The sequence below is a fragment of the Cucumis melo genome, chromosome 9 (genome assembly GCF_025177605.1).
Source record: "Cucumis melo cultivar AY chromosome 9, USDA_Cmelo_AY_1.0, whole genome shotgun sequence".
Taxonomy (NCBI): domain Eukaryota; kingdom Viridiplantae; phylum Streptophyta; class Magnoliopsida; order Cucurbitales; family Cucurbitaceae; genus Cucumis; species Cucumis melo.
Window position 1 is genome coordinate 10,145,049 of NC_066865.1, and position 8,666 is coordinate 10,153,714.

The following is an 8,666-nucleotide window of genomic DNA, read 5'->3' on the forward strand; positions in this document are numbered from 1 at the left end:
GAATGAACTTTTATTTTGATTGTTGAATTCTGACTAGTTTTCTATTGTGTTTTGTTTTTTGGGTAGAAAACTAATATTATAATATTTTATACATTAGAGTTAAATCTCATTTTTACATTGGTTATTTACTTATATTTTATACATTGTTGTTCCTTTCGATTTTGTATGTATATATATATATATATATATATATATATATATATATATATATATATATATACTTTTTTTTTATATAGTGCGCCTCATGAAAAAAAGCCTGCGCCTTGCGCCTAGACCCCAGAGGACCATTGCGCCTTAGTGCGCCTTGAGCCTTTAAAAACACTGCGCCTACTAATACATAGACTTTCCTTCGCCCCTTCTTTCATGCAAATTAGTTCACGATCCCATCTTGCATCCATCTTAGCCCCCTTTTATAGATTCTCTAATGTAGATATAGTTTAGACTTACACTTTCTCATACTGTATAGTTTATTCTTTTACACTGCCTAAATGAAGAGTGAATTCTAGAATTAAGTTTTGATACCAATTTCCTATGTTCGACCCTAGATTACCCCGAAAACTATTGTTTTGTTTATACTTGGACAAGCAGTAGGAGAACTTATACTCAACGAGGACTTAGTAATTACATGAGACGCGAGACATAGAGAGCATACTACATTCCATAACCATGTCTCTTTGCATAGAATAAGATACACAACATACAACACTACACTAAGAACTCTAAGTCCAAATCTTTCTCCGAGCAGATTCCATGTTCTATCAAGTAATCTGGGAATCGTAAGTTCATAAACTCTCCACCTCGTTCGATCGAAGTATCTTTATAGTTTTACCTAATTGATTCTTAACTTCAGCATTATATTCTCTAAATTTTTCAAAAGAAATAGACTTATGATGCATTAGGTAAACTTGACAAAACCTTGAATAATCATCAATGAAAATGATGAAACATTCATACCATCCCTGAGCTTTGACATTGATCAATCCATAGAGGTTTGAATGTACGAGCTTGCTCTAACACCTTTTTCAGTAAAAGATCTTTTGGTCATTTTCCCTTTTTTAAGACAGAATTCACATGGAGGTAAAAAATTATTTACTTACCGACTTAGAAGTCCGTTCTTAACCAATCTCTCAATCCTATTGAGATTTATGTGACCAAGTCTTAAATATCATAAATAGGCATTAAAAGAAACCTTTTGTTTTTTATATACTGAGTTTCAGCAATTCTAAACATCTCAATATTTAAGGCAATTTTTGCTTTAGTTGATTTTAACTCATATAAGTTGTTTTCAAGTATAGGAGAACAAATTTGAATACCTTGCCTGAAAATGAACACTTCGTATTCTATACTTTTGTTCTAAAATACAAGAGATAGATATCAAATTCCTTTTCATTTGAGGAACATACAAAAAATCTTTAAGTATGATATATCTATCATTAAAAAAAACAACTTCAAATCTCCTACTGCGTCGACCAAGACAACCTCACAAGTTGCAACTTTGAGGGTGATCTCGCCTTCTACAGCCTTTTCCAGGAACTAGTTTCCTTAAATGAGAAGCAAATATGATTAATGGCTCATAAATCTAATATCTAAGTTGAAATATCATATTCCACTAAGCATGTTTCAAACTAGTAAATTATATTTATTTTGTGTTTCCTTCTCAGCTTTCTTCTCAGCAAGGTACTTTGGACAGTTCCTGAATCAATGTCAAGTTTGGTTGCATTGGTAACATTTATCTTTTGCAACTTTCTTTCTCTTGATTAGATCAGGAGTCTTTCCCTTTCCCTTTATATTCAAGGGCTCAACATTACTTTGAGGACAATTTTCTTATAAACTTTTCCTTAGTGTTAGCAACATTTTCTCCCACTTCCTTTCCTTTAGGTATGGTAAGTCTTGAAATTGCTGAAACTCGTAAGTTTCCCGACTTGTTCAATTAGCTTTTGAGATAGGAACTTGAGGACATTCCTCTCTTAAGACAAATTTTGGATCATCTACTAGTATTGAATTTATGTCTAATGATTGTCTTCGCTAAGATTTTCAAAAGCTAGACAAAATTCTACTAAGTTGTTCATGCATAAGAATAAAACAAATTCTATTTAGTGAAAAACTATAGTCTTTTGAGAACTAATCTTGTTTAGAAAATTTTAATAATGTACCCATCACTATTATTTGCAACAACATTTCAAAGGTTTATAGAATAACCTCTATCGAGAGGTAGTCGATTACTCTTCCTTTGAATATAGACAATCTTGACCAAATGTTATCTCCCGAATATTTATATTTCTATAACATTTAATTATCGTTACTTTAGTCGAGAATATACTAACTCCATAGTAATTCTTGTAAGTGTAACTCGCCATTTTCAGATCTCAAAGATAAGAATCATTATGCTCCTAAAAGTGGAAAATCAATATGAAAGCAGATCTAAGAGACCCTATTCGTATATGTAGTTTGTGGTGTTCTTAATCCTATAATACAACCCTCTGATTGGTAAGGTCGCTCCAGAGCAGACATGCAGACGTATCATAGGAATCTCACGATGCGACCTAATGGTAGAAACCGTAGAATATGTTATCACATATCCCTTACCCACTTACTGTGAACTAGTTCCCCTATTCACCTTGTCAAAGCTTCATGCAAACACTCTCCAGCAGGAATCCACTCCTATGCATGACCCAAAGTCCTGCACGAAATTCACGGTGTCAACTCTTAGGAACACTAGAGCTAAAGGTACACTACCTTTCTCAAGCTGAAGTGTTCTATGACGATTTTTTAAGGGTATCGTTTTACTTCAAGATTATATTTAGACTAACTTAAAGAAATCCTATGTTTAGTTGAAATATCCAATTATAACTTTTATATTGGATTTTAATCTATGATGTCTGAGTGATAAACCAGTTTCATTACCTTACATTTCTTACACATGCTAATTAAACTATGTTAACTAGGCTCAAGAGCTGATTACGATCTCTAGATGGAAGGTATTCTGTAAATCGTAAACTTAAGAACTTTCAACCTTAGTCATCTTATTTGACTCTTTTTACAAGATCGTTCAGGTGAGCCTCTTGTAAGTAGAAGCCATCAAGCGAATGGAACCAGATGTGAGAAGACTTTACGGACACGAGCAGGTCACTGACGTGTTGGGTTGAATGCGTGAACCAGGTCACGCAAGGCGACAGGTTGCTAATGTCCTCACAAAGGGACTTCTCAGACCAAACTTCGATTTTTGTGTTAGCAAGTGGGCCTTATTGATATTTACGTCCCAACTTGAGGGGGAGTGTTAGGATTAGGGGCCTTAGCCCATTGGGAAGTTTTACCCTAAATATTCTTTCCTTTTTTATCTCTTGTACACTTCTATTTATTCCCCTCTTGTACTTATTGTATAATTATCAGAAAATAATAAAACTAAAAACATCGTGGTTTTTCTCCTGATTATCGGGTTTTCACGTAAGCTTGGTTTCGTGTTTATTACTTTCAATACTTTCAACTTAACATAAACTTTTGATATGAAATAACTTTAAGGAGATTTGTATATCAAACATCATTTCAAATCAATAAGAACTTATTAAAAGAAAACCTTTAAACATAAACAAGATCGTTTTAATAAAACACTCACAGCACTTGGTTACTTAAACTTCAATTGCTTCTCTTTTTCTTCTTCTTGCGTAGTCAATTCAGTAGCACTTCAACACTTTAATCTTCAAAATTTTAGAGTAACAATATTCAATAATCTAGTTGAACACTCCTATTTATACTAGTCCCAAATCAACTTAGTCATCTTTAAACTCTTGCTTAGTTTGCCAGCTCCTACTCTTAGTGGTACACGTGTGAATCTTATGTTTAACTTAAGCATACTTAGCTTAAACTCCTACACGTAGCCCATTGTGTAAACTTAGAAAAATTATGAGAAATTCCCTTCCTAGCCTAGTCTGTCAACTCGTGAAGATCCTTAATCACATACTAATACTTAACTTTCAAAACTCTTGTCACATAACCATTCTCGCAAACTACTCAATTGCCAATTTCTTATCGACACGCTTTGCTTCATCGCCAAATATTAACTTCTCCACATTTTTTCATCCAAAATGCCTACTTTTCATACTTAACCAAAATAAAGCAACACCTAGGAGTCCTTGGAACATCAATAACACGAATTTATGTGTTATATGTTGATTGTGGGTATATGGTAACTCTATATCCCTTTTCTTCACAATTGACTTTAAAGATGTCAACTGACGGAGAAAATATAATGAGAATATGCACCTCAAGATACACTCCCGATTCATATCCTCTCAAATTATCTTTTTGTAATGTTTCTCCTCATTGTAAAAAACTTCAATCATATAAGAGCAATCATTTAAAGAAACATACTCCCAATTAGAGAAAACCACCTATTTTCCCCTTCTTTTTCACTCAACAATTATATACCACCAGACAAACATTTTAATTTCTCTTTCTCTACTTTTTTTCCCTTTCAAGAAAGAACTTTACCTAACCAGATCTTATTCAATGAAATTTGTTGTGTATATATTTAAATATGAAAAATATATAAACTACCGAATCTTCATACCTTACCAACCACTCAGCAATTTTAGGTGTTACTTGCATGATCCCTAATCTTTATACCTGACCAAGCAACTATTTCTTGTGACTACAAGTGCTATGATCATAAGAAGTCACTGTGTGTATGTGCTTTCCCTTTTTAATAAGAACAACCACCTTCGTTAAGGAAAAAAAATTAAATAATACTTGTAAAAAAGTAAATGGAATATCGATATCAACACAATGATTTAACTGCAAGTAGATAGAGCATAAGCACAAACAGATGGCAGCAAAAAAAACCTTACAAAATCTACGTTGGAACCAAAGTGCTTATGAACAGAAATATCTGCCACTGCCTGGAGAACAACACAATTTACAATCATTCAAGTTGTTACATAGCATTCCTAGTTTAAGAATTTGTCCATCAAAATTGAAGAAGAAAATAAATTCTTTTCGTGCTCTACGTTAGAAATTGAAAAAGATCTTGAATAATCAGAAATTGAAAAGGATCTTGAAAATAGTTATCCATTAACCATAACAAAGAAATGGCTTATAGTTTCTTGTTCAAAGTCACCAATGAATGACATCCTCGCTTTTCATTCATACTAGCAACTCAAATTTTAAATCTTTCAAGCCAACTCAAATAGTCACTACCATCAAATGAGATGGGTCTATGAAAAAAAAAATCGTCATGTATCTTACTTCAAATAGTCACTACCATCAAACCCCTCTGATGCATAAAGTATGCCATTGAGCTCCACTGCACCAGCAACAAATCGCTGAAGAAAAATCAAGAATTGTCAATAAGCAAAATGCTCATGAAAAATTAGCTAAATAACACTTTTTACATTCATTGGCATCTATATCCAAAGGTAAAGTCAAGCATAGTAATTTCAACATCTGTTCGTCATAACTCATTATCATAGAGGTGGACAACTTCAAATTAAACATGAAAAATAAGTCAAAATCATCATTTACCCTTTGTAGCATTGACCTTGTACAAATCCATCGCCCAATATCTAAGGTAAGCATTTCAACATCTGTCAAGGACTCAATACCATTTCCGCCACCAATGGCAAATAATTTGTTGCCAATGCTAACTCCTCTGAGGCTTCCCTTCGCTAAATTTAAGAAAGGGGGACAAGGTCCACTAATCAGTCTCTAGGTTATAGGATTCAACTTCAAAGAACAAAGAAAACAAATGAGAAATTATCTGATTACACAAACAAAGAAATCCAAGAAAATTAGTAAGAGCTAATACCAGTGTTATACCATACACAACGATTACCACCACCCAAAACATAATGCTGACTATTCAACCAAGCAACAAAAGCATATCCACGTACAGATCTCATTGCCATGAGAGATTTAATCATATTCCTGGAAGGATCATATAATTCCAAAGTCGACAAGTATGATGCACCATCATATCCTTCAATAACAAAAATTGATTCACGAGGATCCAAACATTAAATATCCATTTTCATTTTTTCCAACCGAAACATCATAGGCCATATTTCTTCTAGAGAGCAATTATTGTGCATTCATTTGATTCAACTCTAAATGTAAAAAAAAAAAAAAAAAATCATATCAGTGGTACCATCACCAACAATGTAAAAAGTAAACTCAGACACTTCACAGAGACATTCCCATAGTCAAATTGCATACAAGATAGGAATAAGCAAAAAGTATATTGAGCATATACCAACAATATGTCCTAATATTTATGTTTTTTGGTTAATATTTCATCAATTCATCAAGGTAGATATGTTTACTCAAAGGACAAAAATTCCAACTTTGCGATCAGTCAACATGAAATAAAAACGGAAAGGAGATAGCACCAACATGATTATACTAGTAAAAGAATCAATCAGCTATATCTTTTTATGTAAACAAATACTTGTCCTCATACCCCAATCGATCCCATGCTCTGTTTTTCCAGTATTTTGTAGTTGTGTAAATCAATCATGGCACCTCCAGCAAAAGGGAGGTGCTTCACATACTCAGACTTTGAAATAAATCCCTCGCATCTCATGAATCCACCACAGAACCTTGGGAAGGACATGGGGAACATTCTCCTTAAGGACAACATCCAACCATTTCCCAGCAACAGCAGTATTTAGAATAACTAATTGAGCTTTCAGAGCAGTCTCCACGGCTTCTTGTTCCTTAGCAGATGAAACTTAGAGAAGGAAAATCTTAACCTTGGTCACCAACAATATAAAGAGAAAAAAAACAAGTAGACCTTTTCTTCAAAAAAAAAGAGACATAATATACTATCAACTTAAGAACATGTAGAATTTGCTACTATTCTGCTAATTTTACCAAGTTCCAAGAATATAAATAACTTGATCATTAATAATGATAGTACAATAACATTTTAAAGGGTCACAACTTAGCCTTAGCAGCTAAATATGGAAGCCAAAACAATGTAATTGAGAAAACCAAATATTTGATCGTTTAAGAAGAATTACACTAAACAAACAAACAAATCACATGATTACATTATGCATTATGACCCTAAAAGTGCATATGAGACAAAAGTAAACCTATTCCCTTCTTAATTAATTTAGCATTACAGTAATCAAAGAGTTCCTGAAGTGCAGACAAATTAAAAGATTAATTTAACCAACGCTCCTCAATCTAACATCTTGAGCTCCAAACTGTATACAACTTTATCAGCCTCTAGTGGCTTTTGATCAGTAATCCAAACAACTTGAGTACCAACACCTCTCAACAAAAATGCAGGCTCTATGAGTAGTAGAGGCCCACCAGTAGCCAAACTAAAAGCTCTCAGTCAAATTTCTATAAAAATTTCCTTCCTAATGACAATGGCTAAGTGGGTTATAAAGGAAATACGAATCCAATAATACAAGAAAGAGAGAGCTCATGTCAGACAAAGAGAACGAGCTTAGACCTCATGAAATCGAGGATTCAGAGCTTTTCTCTTGATTAGGGAAGAGCGAATCTTTGAGTCGATACCCTTTTCTTCCACAAAACGTCTATTCTCAAATTACCACTATAAGAATCAAACGTAGTCCTCATGAAGAAAACCATTTTCGTGGAAATTGAAACCAATGCTAAGATCATCAACGGCCTTCTCTTCTTCAACATTGTAACAGATGGAAAGAGGCATTTCATCATGCGAGATCGATGATTTCAACAACGAGCACGAGCTAATCGGACTTCAGTGATTAATGTAAACATATTACAAAATCGTAATACTTAGATCTATTAAGTAATCGGACTTCAAGAAATTAGAGGAGGGTGGAGGCAGTTGTCGAAGACTAGGGTTCAGACAGGCTCAGAGGAGGAAGAGGTGGTTTTTTGTAGCTTTTTTTTTTTCATCTCTTACTATATTATGAAAGCCTAAGAAAGTAGAGAACGAATGAAGAGAGATTTAAAAATTAAAGTTATTGTCTCTAATATACTTTTAATATTGGTTTTTAAGAGACTATAGTAGAAAGCAATAAAATTAGTCATTTTTAAATATTCTAAGTTTGTTGTTTTATCTTTCATTTTTCTTCCTTTATTTCGTTGCAGTTTCTTTTAATAGTCTTTCTTCTTTTTCTCCTTCTTTTTTATATCGTTTAAATTTAGATAATCAAATCTGATTTCTTTTTATATCTTTCTTTAAACAAATCTACCCAATTTTAGAAAAAGAGAATTATTTAGATTGGGATAGCCAAATCTAAATAATCGTGTAATTAAATTAATCATAGAATTGAGAAAACAAATCGTTTAGATTTGGTATCCATATGAATAAATTTAAACGATCGTATACACGATCGTGTATCAACGTTGTTAATGACGTGGTTGACAGAAGACGGGACATTTTTGGTATTTTCTATTGTGGGGCTGTGGCTTTTTTCCGTTTTTAGAATTGCATAGATATTTTGCGGTTTGTTATATTTTTTAAAAGATCCCTTTTAAAAAGTGGAACTTTAATGTCGTCGGTTTAAAACCGACGATAGTCATTCATCTTTAATGATAGTTTAAACTGACATTAAAGACCCACTTTTTTGAAACGGACATCAACCATCTGTGTTCATTTATTCCAACAGAGATCATATACCATATTTCTTGTGGTGAATTAATTATTTTTGGTCAAACTAAAGATTATTTAT

At 33.0% G+C, this 8,666-nt stretch overlaps 1 protein-coding gene across 10 annotated transcripts; it reads right to left on the reverse strand.

Moving 5' to 3' along the window:
• Positions 1-5,038: 5,038 nt before the first annotated feature.
• On the reverse strand, positions 5,039-7,942 carry LOC103503378 (uncharacterized). Of its 10 annotated transcripts, XM_051089514.1 has the most exons (5): positions 7,457-7,927; positions 6,452-6,721; positions 5,801-5,971; positions 5,518-5,660; positions 5,039-5,318 (listed from the first exon to the last, which is right to left on the reverse strand). In XM_051089514.1, the coding sequence occupies exons 3-5, from the start codon at positions 5,913-5,915 to the stop codon at positions 5,238-5,240; spliced, it is 339 nt and encodes a 112-aa protein (XP_050945471.1). In that variant the 5' UTR covers positions 5,916-5,971; positions 6,452-6,721; positions 7,457-7,927; the 3' UTR covers positions 5,039-5,237. The 10 variants fall into 10 exon arrangements, 5 of the variants coding, with proteins under 5 accessions (XP_050945471.1, XP_008465776.1, XP_050945469.1 ...); XR_007823420.1 differs by having other exon boundaries at positions 5,518-5,718; positions 5,801-5,919; positions 6,452-7,927; XR_007823419.1 differs by having other exon boundaries at positions 5,518-5,718; positions 6,452-7,927.
• Between the last annotated feature and the right edge of the window lie 724 nt (positions 7,943-8,666).